Below are 22,680 nucleotides of genomic sequence, written 5' to 3' on the forward strand. Positions count from 1 at the left end.
AGCAACCAACTTGAGGGAGGGCTCAGCACCAAGTGATGAATATTATTGAAGGACGTACGAGGAAAGTTTTCAGAGACAAATATATCTAAGAAAAAAGAGATAAAGAACGTGAACACTTCTTTTCTGGAAGGTAATAACCAGCTACGGTGTCTCTTCCCACAAGGATGAAACTGGAAGTTTGAGGCTGTAATATGAGAGCTTGCACATAAACAGTTTCCTGGTAGTGATGAATTAATTCTAAATAGCTCTCCCGGGGGGCGCATTTGTGAGGTCTTCCAGAGAAGTATAATTTACAAACAAGGGATGTTTAATACATATAGAATGACTTTGGTTTACTCCTTCCTGAAGACAGAGAATTACCTAGATGATCTTTTAACATCCTTCCAGTCCCCAGTTCTGGGATATATTGACTTGCCTTAGTTCTAACTACTAGACAGCAGGGAGAAGTAGGCGGGCTTGACATCTCGAGGGAAGTGCTACGCATCCCGCGCACATGGCTGTCTTTGACTTTCATCACAGCCTTGCCTCCAGACTCTACATTGAATGCTAAACAAAGTTGCAGGAGGAACACATTCCCTTTTCCCTTTTCAAAATAATCCCCTGGGTTCATGGCATAGCCTACCAACTTCACCTAGACTTGACATTATTTTCTCTAGAATCCCTATCTACTATAATAACTGTCAGAATTAAAACCACATTGGTGTCTTTCTTTCTTTTTGATTTAAAGCCACTTAAATGCCCTGGGCACAACTTGCAACCTAACTAGCATTTAGGTAGCATCTTCTGTAAAGAACTAAAAAATACTACCGACAGCGGGATGACCTGATTTAGACAACTGAGGGGTTAGAAGAAATGCCTTCAGACACGGGCCAGCCCAGAGCTATGACTGCTTTTCGAATGAGCATCTTCTCTCTTTTGTGGTCTGATGTGCATGATGCACTTGTGCTAGTCCAGAGAGGGCGTGAAAACTTTAAAGGGCCTGAGTGGACCTGGGGAGGCCTCTGTCCTGTCAAATTTCACTATGATTGATACTCTCCTCTTCCACCCTAGATGCTGAAATTGCTTTTCTCGTTCTTTTCTTAGAAGCATGTACCTTCATTGCTTCTATTGCCATCTAGTGGGGCACTTAGTCACAGATGTCATTGAACTGTTTCCGTATCTATGCCTAGTTTTCCCAATTTTATAAGAAGATACTCAAGATCATGTATTAAACTTCTTTGTCTCTGTAGTAGCGTCTAGTATATTGGAGGTAATTAAATAACCACATCCCAGGTGCTGCTTCCAGGAATGACTGGTGTCTGTGTAAATGAACACTTCACTTTTCAGTCTCAGCTTGTTCATCTATTGAAGGGGAGTAAAAACACCTGTGAGGCTGTTTCATAAGACTGTTCAGAAAAGGTTCAGATAGGGTAACATTAGTGAAGGCACTATTTAAACAACAAAGGGCAATAATAAGTACAACTATTATTGCTTTTAGTATAAACTCAAAAGGGAAACTCCAATTCAGGGTGAATAAGTTAAGACAAAGGGACTCATGATCTTAACCACTAAATCAATGTCTGGCAATAAAAACGGGAGAAAACACATCTATGAGAGATTTTAGAAATAGTTGCCGTTTCATTCCTGGATCAAATGGATCACAATTTGCAGAGAGGGGGAAATGGGAAACTGAAAGACCTTCAGGTTGTTTTGTCTTTCTCCAAAAAAGAGTCATTTCATCGCTGGCGAGGTTTTAGTGCTTTTGGTGGGAAAGCAATGCTAGCAAAGAGGAGAGAGTAAACAACTGTGTTTATTATCAGGTTCCACGCATGTCAGGAGCAAGAGTAAGAATTTCGATGGAAAAGAAAGAAAGACATTTAAAAGGCTGAATTCCTACAAAAGATAGATTGGTGAGTGAGGTATCCGCAAGTCATTCCCAATCACCCAGGCCAAACATTCTGGAATCGTTTGGTATTCCTTCCCTTTCTCTCTCTTGGCCACTCATAGCCAAGCACACCCAAATCTCACTGAGCCTTCTTCTGCAGCCTCCAACCAGTATCCCCACCTCCAGTGTCTCCCCCTCTGGTGTCTCCCATGCCAGATGAAGCACGACTTATATGCTGCCCCTCTGTTGCTCAGGAAGTGCCAGCACAAACTCCTCAATGTGGTACGCGGGGTTCTCCAGTGCCTTGTCTCACGAGCTCCTGCCACTTCCTGCCTTATATTCTTCAGCATAAATCTTCTGCATCAACCAGGCTAGCATCCTAATCACTTTGAGTCCTCTGAGCTCACGACACTCATTCCCACCTCTGCACACCTACTCATGTTGTACCTTCCAGCAGAATGTCCTTTCCCTGCACCTTCCCCAACCAAACCCAATCTATTCTTAACACTGAGCTCAAATCCTACCTTTCCCGTAGGACTTTCTCTGACAACTTAAGCCCTCAGAGGCCTCTTCTGCTTCTTCTACCATGTCTTTACAATGTCATTTCATTATATTCCACCTTGCCTTGTGGCACCCTCACCAAAACTGTAATGTCCACCAGAGCAACTCATGCTTCTTTACATTCCATGCTCAAACAATATATGATGGAAGATATTAAAATATCTAAACACAAGTGGGAAAAAAACCCTGTACAAATGCCTTTTCAAGAGAAAAAGTAAATTTCGGGGTAGGATGTGAAAAGTGGCAGGTGTAATTTCTAAGAAGTATCAGTTGGGACAGCTGGGAAGTTCCCAGCTGAGCCATGACCCTTATGATAAGCTGATTACTAGACACAATAATCACAATATAAACACAATAATAAAACCTAATGTGATAAAGTGATTATCGTGAACTGAAATGCTGGGGATGGGGACAAAGAATAGCAAACCCACAGATTTTATTTCATTTGACCCTTCTCAAATCTCTTGCACATCTATTGCCTCCTTTAAAGTGCAAACCAAGCTATTCCCAGCATAGTACATGGTGTGTAACAGACACTCAATAAATATTTGTTCAGTGAGTATGTAAAAACCGAGCCCTTCCAGAAAAGCAGTAGTTAATGAAAGTTAGGACTTCCTTAGTAAAATGTTTGCAAATGCATGCAACCTGGGGTCAAGGGTCACCCGGGAACCTTGCAATTATTGCAAGGGCCCTGTAATTTTTTGGGTGCATCAAACATTGTCCAAAGAAGGAAAAAGTAATGTGTCTTGTGTCTCTCTTTTATAGCTCAGTATTTTCAGAATTAATGGACATTAAAACAACAGTTTCTATTCTAGGGAGATCTTGAAACTTTTTGAAGTTGAAAGGAGTTCCCTGGGACACTGTCATGGACTTTGGAATAAAGGCTGTATGAGATGTTTACTGCCTTCACTCTTCTGTTTCAGGTAGTGGGAATAAAGGAATACAAATACCAGCTCCCGTCTCTTTGGTGTGAGATTTGTGCCAGGTTCCATGCTAAGGGCCTTACCTGTAATACTTCATCATTATCCCATTATTAACTTATGATCACCCTGGGAGGGAAGTATTATTATCTCCGTTTTATGGATGAGGAAATGAGGCTGAGAAAGGCCAAGCAATTTGCCCAATGTAACGTAATAAAAATAAAGGAGACAGAGCCAGGATTTGACTTCAGGTCTGTCTTGTCAGAGGCCTGTGCTCTTAACCATTATACATCAGATGGGGCAAGAGGTCATCAGAAGCAACCAATGCCCCCAAGAATTCATAGAAATATTCAGGGAGCACACTAGGGTTTCACAGGGTGTGTCTGGGACAGGGGCACCAGTTTTCCTATCTGCATACTGAAAGCGAAGGGCTGTCTGGGAATGCTGAAGGACTTGGAGAGCCCAGGCAGCAGCCGGCTGTTACCAATCTACCTATAACAGGCCTCACTGAAAACCAGATACATCAGTCCGAGGAGAAAGGACTGAAGATGAAGCTCATTTGGGAGCCTCCTTGTGGGTCCTGGTCTTTGTGTCAGCACAAGTGGGCTTTCCTGGTGACAACAAATGTGGTTACTCTGGTTCATAAAAATACCCAATACTTGTGCTTTTCCACCAAAGCTTCCATGACCTGGAGAAAAATCCTTTTCAGCCCCATATCCCTTCTTTTCTCAGAGGTCAACGAGATATGTAGGTGATTAAGTACAGCTTTTTCAATTTATGCAAAACCTATTTTATTGATTTCTATGTGCCTGATTTCTAGCTCCCCTTGCATTGACAATTTCCACTAGATGACCAACTGCTCACTATGGGAAAACCAGACCTGAGGGCCCAGTTAACCCCTTTCCTCTCTTGTTCTTTCTTGCTATCTCCTTTCCTCATGGTGTCTCCCAAGCTTGTGGTCATCAGCAGAAGGCACACTCATTCCCCTAATGCTGATCAAACGTGCCTTGTACTGCGAGGGAGTGGGCTGAGATAATGGTGGGGCAGGCGTTTTCCACACTGATGAACCACACCCACGAGCCACATAGATTTTTGTGACAATGGCCAGCATTGGGGGGCTTATTAGAACTCATATCTAATCTCATCACCAAGATCCTAGAAGCCAAACAATTCTCTCACCCCTGCCTGCCTCCTTAGTGCCTTTTGTTGAATCATAGCCAAAGAAGAAACCCCAGTGGCCATTCTAAAATGCCCCAATACTTCCAGAGCAGACTGGCTAGTTTCTGTTGTTCTTTTAAAAACTTTTATAGGAAGCTAATATCCTCCTTTAATCCAGGAGTGCCAGTTTCGGGCATGTTTGCTATGTGCCACGTGGGCAGCAACAATGCGACCCAAGACTATGAGTCATGTATGACTGTTTATCTTGTACATTGCAGGTTGTCTTGGAAATAGGTAAGGAATGTATTTTAAATGAAAAACATCCTCCAGTAAACAACTTGTCATTAAATGATGCAGATGTTCATAAAACAGAAAGCAAGATTAAAAGAGTATATCTATGGCAACATTTGTGTTTTAAATAAATGGATTTGTTTTATATATATGTGTGTGAGTGTGTGTGTGTGGCTGGGTGTATCAGATATGTAGACACACAGACACACAGACATATATATATATATATGTTATAAATACTCTCATTTAGTCCTCATAATAACCTGAGGGGAAGGAAAACTCTGTTGTTTTCATCGAAAGAAACATTGGGACAAAGAAATTAAGTAACTTGCCTGAGGACAGACAGCCGGTGAAAAAGCTCTTCGTGAACCCAAAACTAGTTTGTGTCTACAGTTTGTGCTCCTTCACCCACACTCAACTGCACTGGGCCAAGTAAGCAGTTTGTTCAGATTTGTGCTTTAGAAGTCTTTCAAAAGGTCAAATTATAGGAAACTAAGATCCCCAAGTCTACAAGTACCTCTAACTGGGATTTGGCATTTGTTCAGCCATTCCTTCCTCCCTTCATTCATTCCTCCATGTATATGTACATTTGAAAGTTCTAAGCGCCTAGTGGTAGCAGGAGTGCAAAGAGTCAGACCCAGGTCCTCTGAGAGCTCATGGACAGTAGAAGAGGTAGGATGGCAGAGAACTAGTAAGAACAGCAAGAAAAGTAGAGGCGAAGTGATGAACTGTCATTTAATGTTAGAAGCTTGATATTAATGAATGGCTTAAGCATCTATGCCTAGGAAGAGGCTGCAGGGAGATATGGTTTTGTAATTCAGTCTTACTCACTAAATGATGGCTATTTGGACATTCGTCTTCCCAAATTCTTGAATCACTTGATTAATACTCAAAATTATTGCACCAGCTGACATAATACTACTAAATCTGAGATATATTAATATATGCACGTAAGTGTATGACAGTGCACTAATGCCTAATGAGGAACTCAAGATGATGTGAGATCAAGATTTCTTTTCTGATATTTCCTGAAATAAAAAAGGTTTTCATGCTATTGCCTCAACCAATGTTACCAGTTGGTAGGATGGGAAGAGAAAGGAGCTACAACCCTACATGCAGGCATTAGATTTCCAGTAGGCAGGCCTCCTGTAAACAGATGATACTGAACAGAAGGCTTAGACCCTCACAATCTCTCCATTTGCCCTTTTCTGGTGAGAAAATTTTGTCTTTGTAGAACGTGGTTAAGGACCCCTTCAGAGCAGAGTCATGGTCTGGTAGTACACCCCCGAAGACAGCCTGTGAGTGAGACTGACCCAAAGATGTTTTGTTTGACTCACACCGTGATTTTTTTTTTAACTTTAGAAAATGTTTCCAGTATTTAAAAATGGAAAAATTACACATAGAACTCTGGATTTCTGACCATTCTTGAAAAACTGGAAAATATGATGAAGTCTTAACCTATTCCTGCTCAGCCACAGTGGAGAGGGTCTAGGTGGCAGATGTCCCTAAAACAGGGCATACACTGTCCACTTCCTTCCTAACCCCACCTTGTCAACTTCACTTAGGTGTTACCTGCCCAGTCTCGATAAGCTTTGGGATTGTTCTCTCCCCTCTGAAGAGAAACCCATTTGGCTTTTGGTGCCAGTGACGTCCCGGCCCCACAGATACCATGGTGATAACATACCTGGGCTGAGATGCAGCACAGCCTCCCAGTTCCTGGAGGTGGGATCTGTGGCTACCTCCAAATGAAGGACCAGCTATGGGCAAAACTTTATCTAAGGTGGTGGAGATAGGGAGACCAAAAAACACATTCCCCATTCTTGAGAAGGGAGTCACTTTGGGGCTTGCCAGAGATTCCCCTCCTCCTGTAAACATTTTGCTTTTTGTAACTGGAGTGGAAGGAGAACAAATACCAATCTGTCAGTACAGCATTCTCTGCAAAACTTGGCCCTCCAGGCTGGGCTGTGTGTATGTTACCCTAAGTCCCACATCCTACTCCACCTGTCTACATACACCTATTTAGTTTATGTGACTATAACCATTGGAACATGTAATAGTAATAGTAACAACAACAATAACAGCTAATATTTATTGAGTGCTTTTTATGAGCTAAGTACTTTCCACACATTAGCCCATTAATCTGCACAATGACCCTACAAGTTGGGTGCTCTTACTGTCTCCATTTTACAAATAAGGAAATGAAGCTTAGAGAGGTTAAGAGGTCAAGAGAATTTCTCACATTCACATGAGTAGTAAGTGGTGGAGCCCAGGTTTGTGCATAATTTTGACCACTGGATGGGTGAACGAGCAAATGTTTCTAGCATGTCCACTGCGGGCCAGGCACTCTCACATACATTACTTCCATTATTCCTCTCAACACTTAATCTCCATTTAAAAAGCGGAAGACTGGACAACTTGAAAAAATTCATATCGCTAATTAAGTGGCAGAATCTGAATGTGGAGCCAGGTTTTGTGATTCCCAGCTCTGTGTTTCTCCTCTGACAACTGCTGCTGTCTCAGTAGGTCTACTTGTTCCCTTTACTAGGACAGAATGCATATTTATGCATGGCTTTCTGGTCAGTTAGTTTTCCAATTGAAAATAAAACTTTCTCAGTCATGACAAAAATGGTCATCAAGAACCAAGACTGAAAACTGGACGTTCTGGTTAAAAATAAAGTATTCAGTGACATGCCGCCTGAGGGACAATCAGGATGAGATCAGTCACCCCTCAAGAACCAGCTGTACTCAAAAAGAGATGATATTAGGGCAGGCTCATAAAAAGAGAGGAATCTGAGATTTGAGAACCAGGTGAATGGGCAAATGGCCAACCGAGAGAGTACCAAGACCCAACTCAGACTTCAGAAGTGAACGGTGACTTTTGTTGTTGGTTAGTGAGATACCAGTGGTGTAGCCTTCAGCATCACAAAACACGCAGCCACCACAGTATGACAACTGACAGATGGGTGGTATGGTTCCCTGGTTGGGAAAGGAACCCAGGCCATGGTGGTGAGAGCACCAAGTCTTAACCACTAGACCACTAAGGCTGGCTGTTAGAAAAGTGTTTACACTCCATTATTTTTGCTAGGCTGAAGAAGAACAATGCTCTCCTTTTCTGATCTACACCAGGCATTCAACTCCCTTAACTCATCCCAAATAATGCTAGCTTAGACAAGAACTTGATCATGATCCTAGGGCCAGAATAAGAAACGAAACATTTATTTATTAAGATGTGCATATTTATATTAATGATGAGGACTTTTAGGCTGCTTAATTTAAAATGGTTTATGATGAGGATTTTAGGCTGGTTATTTTTAAAACTGCAGATGAGAAGCAGACTCCGAGGACTGGAATTTTGCTTGCCCTTTGGAGAGACATTTGCATTTGTGAAGGAAGGGGGGATGACCTTGTAGGGACCTGAAATTGGCCACCCCAGGGTATGTCTCTTTGGCATCAGCATTGTTTGGGGCTGATTGCTTTTGATAAACTGGGACAGGGAAGGAGGCTCTGGGGAATGGAACTTGCCCTTGTTGGGACACATTTACATTTGTAAGGTAAATCTATCTGTAAAAGGTGCCTCCCTCTCTATACTAGGAAGAAGAAGAGAGATGACCTTGTCCCTAGAAACTCTTAATGGGGAAGGCAAGAACTTAAGTTGGTTGCTGTCTGGCAATCTCATGTAACTGATTTTGGGTGGTGGCTTCTGACCTTTACTTAATCCAATTTGATTCTTGTCTAAAAGTCATGGGATCACCCAACGACCAGACCCCACCTGCACTGATACCATTTTAACTTTTTTTCATGTTCTTTCCTTTGTTTTGTAAAGAAATGGCTCACATACCCATGCCTTATAAAATTAGCCCTAACCCTCAACTCAGAGCAGCAGCAGGAGCTCTGACTGCCCGTGGGTCCTGTCCCCAAGTTCCAGCTCTGCCTGCCCATGGGTCCTGTCCCCATGCCAGCGGGGGCAGCAGCAGCGGCTCTGCCTGCCCATAGGCCCTGTTCCCATGCCAGCGGCGGCAGCAGAAGCGGCGGCAGCAGAAGCTCTGACTGCCTGTGGGTCTTGTCCCCATGCTACACTATTCTCTAAATAAAAGAGCACTACTGCCAGATCTTGAGAGTCCAAGAAATCTTTCTTTTGACTCCTCGGCTCGCCGACCCCGCATCATTAAGATAACCACGGGTCTGAGTGTGCTAGGTGTGGATGAGGAGTTGCTGAGGACAGTTCTCTCTTTATTCAGAGCGGCCCAACAATGTCAAGTATACCTTGGGTCACTCTCAACCTGAAAGATCCCTGAAGATGGAGATGTTCTGGGAGCTGATTTTGTCTTAGATTCATTCCAGGGCCCGTGGTTCCCAAAGAATGTTCCATAGATCATCAGTTCCGTAAGATGCTGCTCCAAAAAAAGGGATTTGTGGTCAAGTAAGTCTGGGGACAGCTGTATATTCTAGTCTTGTCTTAGAGATTTATAGTGAACAGCAAAGGCTCTGATAATTCCTGCAGTTGAGAAAACTACTTAACTTGATTTAAACCAGTGTTTCCCAATCATATTTGGGAAGGACAACATGTTTTCTTTCACTTAATTCTTCCATTTAATTTGTATTTGCATTTCATGGAGCTAGGGTTCTTCAGAATATATTTTGAACCACTCTGTAAGACACTTGGAAGAGACAAATTCCATCAAGTGAGCTCTTTGGCAGGAGAGGGAGGTGAAGAAAATATACATGAACCTATAAATTTTTTTTAATTACAAAAAATGTACCATAAAATATAAGGAAATCATCTCTTTCCCACCCTAGATTTCATATTTTATTCTCCACAGGTAACTAATATCAATACTTTCTGGTGTATTTTGTCAAAAATATGTGGGGTGTGTATGTTTATGCAAATGGGAGCATCTTATACATACCATCTTCAGCCTGCTTTTTCAATTTAACAGCTTAGAGAGTCTTCGCATATGAGCATATAAAGATTGGCTTCACTGTCTTTAATAGCTACGTAAGAGTCCATTGCATGGATACACCCCAATCTCTTTAACCACTCACCTATTGAGAGAGGTGCAGGGTTTTCAGGAGATTTCCTCCTAAGAAAGTCTAAACTTCCAAACAGAGACTAAGTCATGTGGGCTGATTCTAGGCTGAGAGGGACTAAGCCCTGAGGTCCTTTTTGGTCTTGACTGGCTATCCCAGGCCTGTGTCTTAGCATGATTGGCCAACCTATCAAGATGGAGAAGGGGGCATGGTCCGTTTTGCTGGCATATTTCCTCTGAAAACATTTGCAATCCTACCTCAGACATGAAATAAGGTGCTCATCAGATGTGGAGAGCAGCCTTCTCTGCTGGGCTGTTTAGCATTTTGATCAGTTCTATTGGTTATCTCACTTTTATGAGGCTTCCCTTCCCCACAGTCCTTCACTTTATGCCCTATCTTCATCACAAGGCTGATGAGTAAAGAAGAGCCAACTTCTGCCCTCATTCCTGTGTTCCCCTTTCTTGTCAATTAATGAGAACATGTTGCAATGGACTTTGTCACTGAAAAAAACTAACCAAACCCACTTCTGGGAAGTAGAAAACAAAAAACTTCCCCTTTGAAAATCAATGACAATAGCGAGTTTTCTGGGTCCAAATTAAAATTCAGGGATCAAAAGCACAGTTCTCTTGAGCAGAATCCGGTTTGGCTTCAGGAATCTGCAGCCCTAGATCAGTCACTCAGAACAGACTCCCCAGGTTCTTTGGAACTCTGAAATTTCCCAGGCCAGTCTGGCCCTTCATGTTCACTGCTGCTAAGGGGAACCTGCAGGAAAGTCCTCCTTCAGCTGATACTGACTCAGGGTCTAAGGACTGGAAGAGAACCAGCCTGATTTGGAGAAAGCGTAGGATTTCCTAGTCCTTCATGGTTACACATCCCACGTGGGAGAAACGGAGCAGAGAGCTGTTCTTCTGGGAGAGCGCTCTTCAACCTGGCACCCACACTCATCAATCTAACCTCTTCAGTTTTTCACTTCACAATAACCCTTTCTGGTTGGTAATATACCTGGGCAACCTAGCAGAAGCAAATGCAAACAGGTTTTGGAAGAATAGCTCCACAGTTCAGGCCATATGGAATTCTCACACTGAACAATAAATGTTCCTGAAGAGTTTATGATACAAATTTACAAAATACTAAAGGAAATGACCCTCTGTGGATGACAATCAGTGGATAAAATAAGCAAGAAGATTAGCTCCCTCAAGACTTGAGATGACAGAATAATCGTATATATTAGACCTTAGTGGGTTAAAGAGATAAAAGAAATAAGCACATAAGAAGAGAAAAGAAAAGCAATTAAGAAAAAGAACCTAATAGAACTTCTAGAAATGAAAACATATTAATGAAACTAAAGACTTAATGAATGTGTTAAACAGAAGACTAGATACAACTAAACAGGGAATTAGTGGATTGGAAGGTAGATTTGAGACAACTACACAAAACTCGGCATGGAGAAATTAAGAGAGAAATACAAAGAGACATAATGAAATGTTGAGACATAATGAAAAAAGTGAGAAGGTCAAGCAAATACACAAATATAATAGGAGTTCTAAAAGGAGAAAATAGAGAGAGACTGGGGGAGAGGCAAGGTGATAAAGCTGAGAATTTTCCAGAATTGTTGAAAATTATGAATCTTTAAATTAAAGATAAACAATGAATCCTGAGCACTACAAATAAAATAAGTTCACCCCTAGTCACAATATAGTGAAATTTCAGGGGGGGCAAAAAAGGGCAATTCTTAACCAGAGAAATGCAGAGAACCAGAGAAACGCAGATTATGAAGGACAAAAATTAGACCAACAACAGACTTGTCAACAGCAACAATAGAGATGTTGAGGTGGCACCCACAAAATGCCAAGCAAAAACAATTATCAATCTAAAATTTATCAGCTAATTTATCATTGAACCTTGAGAGTGAAATAAAGACAGATTCGGGCAAACAGAGACTGAGGAAATTTATCCCTCACATCCTTTTTCTGAAAAATGTCCTAAAGAACGTACTACACAAAGAGTGCACCGAAAGAAAGCAGTGGGTATATGCAGTCATGAGTAGCAAACAGACTGGTAAGTAACAGTAAATTTAAATAACTCCTCAATATTAAAAACACCTATAATAATAATAAAGGTAGAATTTAACTATTACACAATAAAGACCTGTAAGATGGAGTGGCTGATCACAATTAGGATTTTAAAAAATTTTGTATTGTTCAGAAAGAAAGATGTTGATTTACTTTAAACTTTATAACTCAGGAATACATTTTTTTTAAAAGTATAAGGGTAAATACTCAAGGAATGGGAAGAGCAATAAATAAAGAAATAAAGAAAGCTGATCAATTTAATGGGAGGATATGAGAAAGGTCAAACCAGAAACTACAGAAGGGAAAACAAGGAAATTGCATTAAAAATTAAAAACAGGACATCATCCCGGGTACAATAGAGATTTTAAAAGCCATAAGCAAATACTATGAAAAGTCCTTTCAAAATTATTGCTTGCCCTGTATTAATTTGAAACTATTAACCATTTTGAAAAACTACATTTGAAAACACACATGAAGTACAGTTTCCTAGAAAAAAAAATAAATTGCCAAGATGGAACTTAGAAGAGAAAATCTAAACTAGACTTACAACTTTTAGAGAAATCTTCTCTCGCACACACCTCTCTCTCTCCACACCCTTTTCACTGCACATACTAAGTAATCTCTAAGAAACAGACAATCCTCATTTTATACAAAGTGTTCCAGAAAATATAAAAAGAAGGAAAGAACTGCAATTCATTTCACGAGGCTAACATGAATTGATAATAATACGACAAGGACAACATAATAAAAAGAAATTATAGTCCAAATTCTTATTAAAACATTGCAAACTAAATGCTGTATGATTAGGTGGGAAATTAGTCTCAGGAATGTAAGGATGATTTAAGGCCCAAAATATTTATCAGTGTAATTTTCTTCATCAATAGATAAAAGAGAAACCCATATGTTTCTCTCAATCGATGTAGAAAAGGTACTTTTTAAAAATTCAACAATAATTCCTAGTGAAAGTTTTAGTAAATGAGGAGTAGACAAAATTAGTCAAATTAAGAGTGTCTACCAAAAACCTACAGGAATTGTCACATTTAATGGTAAAACATTGGAAGCAGATTTTTTAAAGTGAGGAATAAAACAAGAATCCCCCCAATTATAGCTTCTAATGATGTTGTGCAACAGGTTTTAATCATGATAATAAGACAAGAAGAAGAAACTAAATGTTTAAGTTCTAGAAAGAAACAAAAGAAAATAAAAGCTCTCATAGTCTCAGGAAAAAAATAATCATCTGTGTCAGCACATCCAATAGAAGACTTTGCAATGAAGGAAAAGTTCTAGATCTGTGCTGCCCAGTATGGTAGCCAATAGTCATATACGGTTCTTGAGCACCTGAAATGGGACTAGGAAGACTGAGGAACTAAAGTTTTTATTTAATTTAACTTTAATTTTAATTTAAGTAGCCGTATATGGCTTGTGGCTATCAGATTTGACAGCCCTGATCTATACAAAATATCCAAGATAATCTATAAACTAACTTGAATTAATAAATGAATTACCAAGTTGCTGAATACAAGGTCAACATGCAAAAATCAATATTGTTCCTAAACCCTAGTAATAACCAATCAGAAAATATAATTTTTAAAACGTACCCTCCCCAATAGTAACAGTAACCTAAGGTACCTAGAAATACATCAAACAAAAGATACATATGACTAATACCAGGTAAATTATAAAACTTTAAAAAGAAATATAAAATCAGACCTGTAAATGAATAACTATTCACAGGTAAGATTCAGTATTTTAAAGATGTCATTTCTATCCAGAATAACATACAAACTCAATGCAATTCCAGTCAAAATCTCTACAGGGTATTTATGGAACTCAATAAACTGATCCTAAAATTCATGTGGAAGAATAAAACCCTAAAAATAGCCAAGACAATATTGAAAAAATAATAAGGAAGGAGAATGCCAGACAAAAATTATTTAGAAAGTGATTCTAACAAAAATACGTGACGTTGGTGAGGGTTTGGAAAGAGAGATCAACAGAACTGAATAAAGTCTAGATGTCAGCCATATACACATATATGAACTAGTATATGACAGAGACGTCATCGCAGTCAGTAGAGATAGGATAGACTGGTCAAAAATGGTACAGGGACAATTGGCTAGTTTTCCAGATATAGATAAAGAGACACCTACTCTATGTGGCACACCAAAATTAATTCTAATGACTTAAAGACCTAAATATGAAAAGCAAAATATTAAACTGTATAAGAAAACACAAAATATCTCTAACGTCTGGATTTTAAGTAAATACCAAAGTCCCTTAACCAATAAGAAAAAGAAAAAAAAAAACCAACAAAAAAACACAAAATGTGCAGAGGATACGAACAGACAATTTACAACAGGAAATCTAAAGTTTTGGTAAACACGAAAAGATGATCAACTGCACTAGGAATTCATTAAAACTACTAGTGAAATTCTATTTCCTATGTGTCAAATGGACAAAAATGTAAAGTTGGATAATATCAAGGGTCAGTGAGTATGTGGAAAATGGGAACTCATATGTTGCCGCTGGAAGTACAAATTTGAAACCACTGTGGAGAGTAATTCTCCAATACACATAAAGTTGAAGATGCACACGCCCTCGGGCCACCAAACCCACTTCTAAGTATATACTCAAGAGAAACTCTGGAACACGTGTGCAAGGAGACATGTACAAAGATGTTCAGTGCAGCAGTGTGGGTAATTGTGACAAATCGCAAACAACATAATGGTTCCTGTGGGGATGGACATCCAAACCCGCCATACCACACAACAATTCAAATGAATTACCTACATCTCCATGTCCCCAAATAGATAAATCCCAAAAAGTGTCTTCAGGGAAAAATCTCAAATTGTAGAAGGTATACAAGCTATGAAGCCATATATGTAAATTTTTTAAACAAACAGAACAGTGACATATATGGGCTATAGGCAGCAGTGGTAAAAGTTCAAAAGCATACGCGAGAATGATAACTTCAGCAAGGGGAAGAGACACCAGAGATTCGATTTCAATCCTGGCCCCACCAAACACTTGCCTGTGGGCAAGTTGCTTAACTGTACTAACCCTTAATTTCCTCATCTGTAAAATAAGAACAATTCCCTCATCTCATGAGATTTTCAAGGATTAATGAGAGGCTGGGTATAGGGTATTCTCAGTAAATGATACCCTCCTTCCCTGTCTTTTGTCCCCAGCACTGTGTCTGAAGGAAGAGAACTACAACTCTTTAACTTCCTGCTTCAGGCCCCTTTACCACTTGCTGAAGATACAGGACAAGAATCCGCATGGAACTCTCCCTCTTTAGCTCTTCCACACCTTCAGATTTGGAACCTTGGACTTTCTTACAGTGACCAAACACCCAAGTACAGAAGTGCAGATCCACTTGAGTGGGTGTCCTGCCGAGTACAGGACATAAAAATCATGAGTAAATAACAAGAAACAAGTGGGATTGACGGCGGACATTCTCTCTGGTGTCCTGCTGTGGTTGAAAGAGCATTTGACAGAATTCTGTGAGCATGCGGGTCTCTGTTGTCTCATCTGAGAGACATAGGGACAGGACAACAGAGACCACTTCATTCCAAAGCCAGTGCATCGGGGCCTAAGGATGGCAGATCCTTCCACGCCTCTGGCCGACAAGCCATCCATGGCCGGAATCAGCCAGGGCACTGCTCACAGCAGAGGCTTCTGGCCCATCATCCGTTGGCAAACTGACAGATCTAGTGCTCTGCGACCGTCGTCCTGAACATCCCAGACTTGGAGTAGGGCATGGCATTGCAAAGCAAGAAGCTAGAACCAAGCAGAGAAGAAACAGATAGAGGGCTGGGGACTGCTGAGCCAGAAAGCAAGAGAGAGGAGTTATGGGGTCTCTTAAGGCCCACTTCCCTGTAGGTCCTTTGCTCTGAGCCACAGGGTAGTCTTAAGGAGAATCTAGAAAATAGAACCACCAGTGGAAAAACGCATTGTAATGCACGGTCAATATGCTGTACCCCCTCACAACCCCAGTGTTACAAGAGGCTTGAATGTGTTTGTAGGGGGAAAAGAGGTCGAAAACTCTGCTAATAGATCATCTATAAAATTTCCCTGCCATCATCATGTCTGTTCTATATAATCAACTTTTGACATCTCTAATATCTAACGTGTTTTAGGCTATAAAATTAGTAAAGTTCTCTTGGGCTTTCACATAAAAGTAGTTAGTGCTCATCAAATAATGGTATATTAGGAATGACTGGAGTCAAGATATCAAGCCCAGGTCTTGCATGCATGGGCTGGGTGATCTTGGGTGAACCTGTTAATTATGTTACATCTGTTTTCTCATCTGGCGAAATGGAGTTGATCACCTCTCTCTGTCACCCTCTCTCTCTCTCCCAGAAAAGATGTAAAGACAAACAGGAATCTACATGAGGAAACACCCTATGTCTCTTGGAGGAAAATCACACTGGAACCCGAGGGTGAGTGAGGACATAGGTTGGGCAACTGAGCTCCTGATAATTCAGAGGACATGTGATTGTACCAGCCTGTGTCTCAGCTTCCCCATCAATATGAAGGGCCAACTACATCCATCCCACCCTTATTTCAGAACTGTCCTCCCAGTTCCTGGGAATTGTAAGTAATGTAGTAGACCAAAATTGTCCTGAATCATGCCCTGCAAAGCAGGCTTATTTTAAGAACTTTCCTATTTCACTCTAATTGCTGACCATGTATTCTTTTGTTTCAAAGCTCTCTAATATGGAATAGACCTACTCCAAGATCTGAGCACACTTTGTAATAATAACTTTAAAGTCCTAGGATTTCAATAGTCAGCACATCTGAGAATGGAATGGAATCCACACAGGATGGAATGATGAATGCGGTGACTCTGACAAAGGGGACAGTTTAGTCATGAAGTCATGGAGGGAGGCCAGAGCAGACAGGAAACACTGTGGGGTCTGAAGTTTCTCATGTAGCATCAGTCACACTTCCTCCCCCCCTCCTGCATGGCCCACTCTCCCATGCCCTCCATGGCCTGTGTCCCAGGCTCTACCCTTTCCATTTCCCTTCGGGGCACAGATCAAGGGTATTACGTTTTTTTTTTTTTAAAGGCTTATTTTTTTTTTTTTAAGATTTTATTTTTTTCCTTTTTCTCCCCAAAGCCCCCAGGTACATAGTTGCATATTCTTAGTTGTGGGTCCTTCTAGTTGTGGCATGTGGGACGCTGCCTCAGCGTGGTTTGATGAGCAGTGCCATGTCCGCGCCCAGGATTCGAACTGACGAAACACTGGGCCGCCTGCAGCGGAGCGCGCGAACTTAAACACTCGGCCACGGGGCCAGCCCCTCAAGGGTATTACTTTTAAAAGAAGTGCTTACATTTTTTCATTCTTAGAGATGTCAAAAGGTAGATCTCTAATGGGCAAGCTTGATAGGATGAGAAAAGAATTTAGGGTCCTCCCCATTACATAAGTAGATGCTACCCACTCATGAGTGCAGCCCCAGAAGGATGCTCTTCTACTGCAGGAGGAAATATGGCTGCTTGCTGGCCTGTTCACCTCAGCATCTTCAATAGGATGAGCTCTGTCTCAAAGAATCCTGAAATGTTTGAAGAGAGAAGAGGGTACACAGAATAGTAGGGAGTGAACATGGCTACTATGAGCACTGACTAGAGATCCCAGGAAGTTTAACCCAAAGAAGAGATTCTAATTCAACTCACGTTAACAGGTCCCATTTATGTATGTGCAGAGGTCCATGGCAGATGCTGGGGGAAGGTGTCTGCAAGATGCCCAGGAAGAGACAAAGCAGTTGTTTTCAGATACTATAAGGACTTTCAAGCAGAGGAGGAGAAGGAGCAGGTAAGGGGAAAGGGAGCTAGCATTTAATGAGCAACGTTCCCTATGTCAGGAACTTGACGTGAAGCGTGTATTTAACGTGCATTGAACTCCCCAGATGACAGGCCCCTGTGGAGGGGGCTGAGCAGTCCTCTGTTCTCTATCATCACCTTAAACCTGTCCACCCACATTGAGCAGTATTTTCTGCTTCAGAGAAAGTAAAGACATTGACTTTAGGGCACAAATAGTGGTCTGGTCTCATCAGGTGCCCGCCAGTTAAACTCACATGGCCGCAAGCAAAGGGGAGCTAATGCACGGCTCCAATCTACGGAAATGTTGAAGCAGAGGGAGTCTGATTTCCTATCTATCAAGGACATTGACCAAGGGATTCCAGCAATGGGTGGGAAGTGGAGGCTCTAGAATTAGAAAGAATCCCAGTTCTCTGCTTTCCTTGTTTTGGCTTGCTGCTTCATCGCTTTGGGCCCTCATTTCTCCAACTGTTTTTGGGTGATAATAAAGCCACCCTAATGCAGCTATACTTACGGCTTAAACAAATGGACGTAAAGAAGCTAACATATGATAGGTGCTTAATACATGCTCCCTCCCTTGGCAGCTCAGGGTTCCGAGACCTCTTCCCTGTAATAGAGAAGATGCATTGCAAACCTTCCTGACACTAGCAAAGGTGAAAAGGCCTATCTATCCCCCGTCTAAATGCCAAATTAGAGCCAGCTCTTTGTCACGTGACTTAACTATTGCTGTTTTTAGTTGTAGTTTAGGAAGTATTTTTCATGGACCTTCTTTTCCCTTAATGCTAGCAGTAAGCCTGATCAGTCATTTAAACCAGGGTGTGAATGAGTTTGACCTACTTCCCCTAAGAGCTGTTTTTGAGAGAAGGGGAAAAAAATGGCACGAGACTCCCAAGGTCTGGGGGAAAACCAACTTCAAAAATCTGAAGGACTGATGGGTCCTAATATCCTCCACTGTCTTTTTTTTTTTTTTTTTTTTTTTTTTTGAGGAAGATTAGCCCTGAGCTAACAGCCGCCACAAATCCTCTTCTTTTTGCTGAGGAAGATCAGCCCTGAGCTTACATTTGTGCCCATCTTCCTCTATTTTATATGTGGGACACCTGCCACAGCATGGCTTGATAAGCAGTGTAGGTCTGTGCCTGGGATCTGAATTGGCAAAACCCGGGCTGCTGAAGTGGAACACATGAACTCAACCACTGTGCCACAGGGCCAGCCCTTCCTCTGCTGTCTTTTATTTATTTTTTTTTTTGAGGAAGATTAGCCCTGAGCTAACTGCTGCCAATCCCCCTCTTTTTCCTCTGCTGTCTTTTTAATGCTCCCTTTCCTCATGCCTTATCAACATGCAAAGCATTTTACAGGAGAAAGCAAGGCAAAATGGACATTTTTTAATAAAGCAGAAACAATTACTTTGGATAACCTTTGAGCAAAACCATGTAGATTTATTGGCTTAAAAATGATTGTGTTTGTGCAGAAATTTCTTGTTTACACATCTCCAGAAACCTGAGCAAACTTGCAGATTATAATTACGATTACAGATTTCATCAGGGTTCACTTTAGAAAGATAAACATACAGTGTAGATAGAAATCAAACCTTCCAGGAAATGATTGGCTTTAGCCAGAAGATGAGGTCTGATTTTTCAAATTACAATATTAGGATATTACTTCTTTAGCTCCCACCTTGAATGCTAGGGGAAGACATGCTGCTAGTTGCAAGAGTAGAACAGTGAATGGCTGAAAACGACTTTCACTTACTCATCCCAGATGGGATGGGATTATGAAACAAGTTCTTGTGAAGAAATAAAGAGGGTTTTAACTTTTTCCGTTGCAAAATGGATTCACTTCCTCCTCTGTGTTTTCTGCAGAGCACTCAAAATTGTGACTGAATTTGCTTCACTTCTCTGGACCCTAAGTCAGAGGCTTCGTGGGCTGAAGTCAGTCTGTGGTGACAGCCACTCTCTTCTTTGGGACCAGATAGTCAAATAATAGAAATCCAAGGATTTGTGTGGGCGATTTTTCAGTAAGCAGTGATTGGAATCAGAAGAATCATGGGTTTTCATTTTCTTTAGAGTTCCCCCTACCTAAGTCACACCGGTGAGGACAGTCAAGGAGTGCGGGAAATTGTCCATAACATTTTGAAAACACTGGAATGAATCAGGTAAAAAGAGGCTCTCAGAGACCAGAAAAGTTATGACTCTCACTCATTTTACACTAGTTCAATTTTTCGAGTTCATATTCATTTCTCAATCTTGGCTTATCCTCCTAAATTAATATGTGTCTACCCAAAGCAAAGGATTTTCTTTTTATTGAGGTACGATTGACATTTAACATTATATTAGTTTCAGGTGTACAACCTAATGATTTGATATTTGTATATACTGTGAAATGAGCACCAAAGTAAGTCTAGTTAACATCCAAACATACATAGTTACAAAATTTTCTTTTCTTGTGATGAGAGCTTTTAAGATCTACTTTCTTAGCAACTTTTAAATATGCATTACAGGATTATTACTTGTAGTCACCATGCCGTATATTACCAAAGAACTTCTTAATGTACAAAGTTTATGGACAATTCTCTATAAGCTTAACAAAAATGAAATTATTTATACCTAGAGTAGGGAATCTTTGAGCGGTTTTTTGTTTGTTTGTTTTTTTTAAAAGCAAGCTAAAATCAGTAGTTGCTACACATGGGAACAACTGAACATTTAACTTTCTGTACACAAATAGTCTTGCTCCAACTAACAATTCAAGATCCAGAGAATGCTGGAAATGCAGCCAGATGAAAGCCTACAGCCCACGCCACTTTAGTAATCTTCCCAGTCTTTTATTTATTTTAAAATTTATTTTATTATTTTTTGAGGAAGATTAGCCCTGAGCTAACAGCTGCCGCCAATCCTCCTCTTTCTACTGAGGAAGACTGGTCCTGAGCTAACATCCATGCCCATCTTCCTCTATTTTATATGTGGGATGCCCGCCACAGCATGGCTTGATAAGCGGTGCATAGGTCCCTGTCCAGGATCCGAACCAGCGAACCCCAGGCTGCAAAGCAGAGCGCAGGAACTTAACCACTACACCACCGGGCTGGCCCCTCTGATCTTTTATTAATAGCTGCACAAATCTCTGGACAAAACCTCGAGAGGTTCTTAGAATCAATCCTGCCTTTATATATAGAAGTTTCTCGAAATTGTCTAATTAAAGATCTTTAGAAATTATCTTGAATTAAATAGGGGGAAAAATGACACAAAACCAAAGCTAGACTACCGCACAGTCCACTATTTCTACCTAGTGCAATTTCTAGCTTACTAGAAGTCAAGTGGTCCGACAACACAGTGTCTGCAAAGCAACTGTAATAATGAGCTGTTTCTTGTTATGCATATTTATTGACTTTCAATACTTATTTCAAGTGACTGAGTCACCTCGGTGTTTGTGGGAAACAAGCAGGGTATAAACCAATTAATCAATGAGGAAAATTGTAACCAATTAATCAATGAGAAAAATTTCTAACAGCTGACTCTAATCACAAAGCCCTCTCAGAGTCTGAGTAAATCTCTGAAACGAAGAAAGTACTTCACCCCCCCGCCCTTCTACCCCAACCACTCTTGTGGATAAAGACATGAGAAATGGAAGCCTAATATTGTGGCCACTAAGTAGCCAAACAGCCTGGAAGTAACTTGGTGTTTCTTGGAAGAGATGAATCTAATGATGAACTTAAAGAAAACAAACCAAAACTCCCCGCCCCCAGCTAGGTAGACAGGGAGGCATTATTGGGTCGGAACTCAGGAAATTAGGAAATACTTACAATCATTATAAACGTGCCCAAGAACTCGGAGAGTGTTTCTTTAGCTAAGCTGCTCTTCAAAACCAGTCTCCGCTTGAAGCTTTTCGCATTTTGTCCCTTCTCAGGCTGCATCTTGGGGCTTCTTCAAGGACCACTCTTTCCACCAATACCTGCTTCCTCTGGTCCCTACTTCACTCGCAAATGAAGATGGAAGTTTTGACAACTGCACAGAGGTTCCTGGAGATGTCTGGTGAGATTCTCTGTGCAGATGCAATTAGAGCCTGTGACTTAATCCTCTTCTGGTGAAATTGTCATTCCCTGTTCACTGCTGTTTATTTGAATTATCGAGTGAGAACCTGAAATCCCCAAAACGATCCTTTTTGTGCCCGGTGGATTAATCATTACCTTTATTCTCAAGGTATTTTTTTCTCTGTTGGGTTTTTTTTTCAAGAGATGAGAAAAGAAATGCTGTGCTGGTTGTGTTGCCAAACCACGGGGATGGGCACGAGTCCAGAAGAGATTTACATGTTACACAATTCAAGCTTCTGATTTTTTTTTTTCCCCTATTCGGAAGTGGGTGGTTGGGGTGTAGTTTGGAATTGTCAAACCAGGTATATATACATCGAGCGTAAACATTCTTTTCTGAAGGAGCTTTTCATGCAAATTGGAAAACATGAAGAGAAGATAGATGTGCTGTTCTGCAAGATTCATCACTCTTGTTTTCTTCCAGTATCATTTCAGTGATTTGATGACACCTTCCTGAGGGTGGTAAGAACCACTGTGTCCGTTCCTGAGATGGGGAAATTAACATACAGAGAGACCATTGCAAGTTTCACATTGGAAGTCTGTAGAACAGCGTGGGATCTCCTTCTTGTTTACTGAAGCTGGGCTTCATCTACTGAGGAAAATTTGGGATCCAAGAATCAGAAAGATGGAGAAGGCAACTTGACTTTCTTCTGAAAAAGGATTCCAGTTTGAAAGCCAAGTTACTTCTCTTCGTTTACCATAAACTATTTAGGCAAAACACACAAAAATAAACAATAGCAGCTTGACAGTTTATACTTCTTGGAGATCCTTGAGCGAGAAAGAGATCAATCTGAGTATATGCCACTCCAATTAAACAAGAAAGGAGATAAATACACCTAAACAAGGCTCCTAGTTATACCATTGGAGACGAATTAACATCCTCTCTG

General features: G+C 40.9%; 1 protein-coding gene across 2 annotated transcripts in view; it reads right to left on the bottom strand.

The window, feature by feature from the left end:
- AQP9 (aquaporin 9) overlaps positions 1-21,978 on the bottom strand; it is a 42,746-nt gene extending 20,768 nt beyond the window's left edge. Inside the window, exon 1 of one of the 2 annotated variants that reach the window (XM_014839444.3) lies at positions 21,509-21,978. In XM_014839444.3, the coding sequence (XP_014694930.1) occupies positions 21,509-21,619 (111 nt within the window). In that variant the 5' untranslated portion in view covers positions 21,620-21,978. The remainder of the gene's footprint in view (positions 1-21,508) is intronic. The other variant, XM_044764811.2, reaches the window with a different exon arrangement.
- Between the last annotated feature and the right edge of the window lie 702 nt (positions 21,979-22,680).

Source organism: Equus asinus, chromosome 2 (assembly GCF_041296235.1).
Source record: "Equus asinus isolate D_3611 breed Donkey chromosome 2, EquAss-T2T_v2, whole genome shotgun sequence".
Classification (NCBI taxonomy): domain Eukaryota; kingdom Metazoa; phylum Chordata; class Mammalia; order Perissodactyla; family Equidae; genus Equus; species Equus asinus.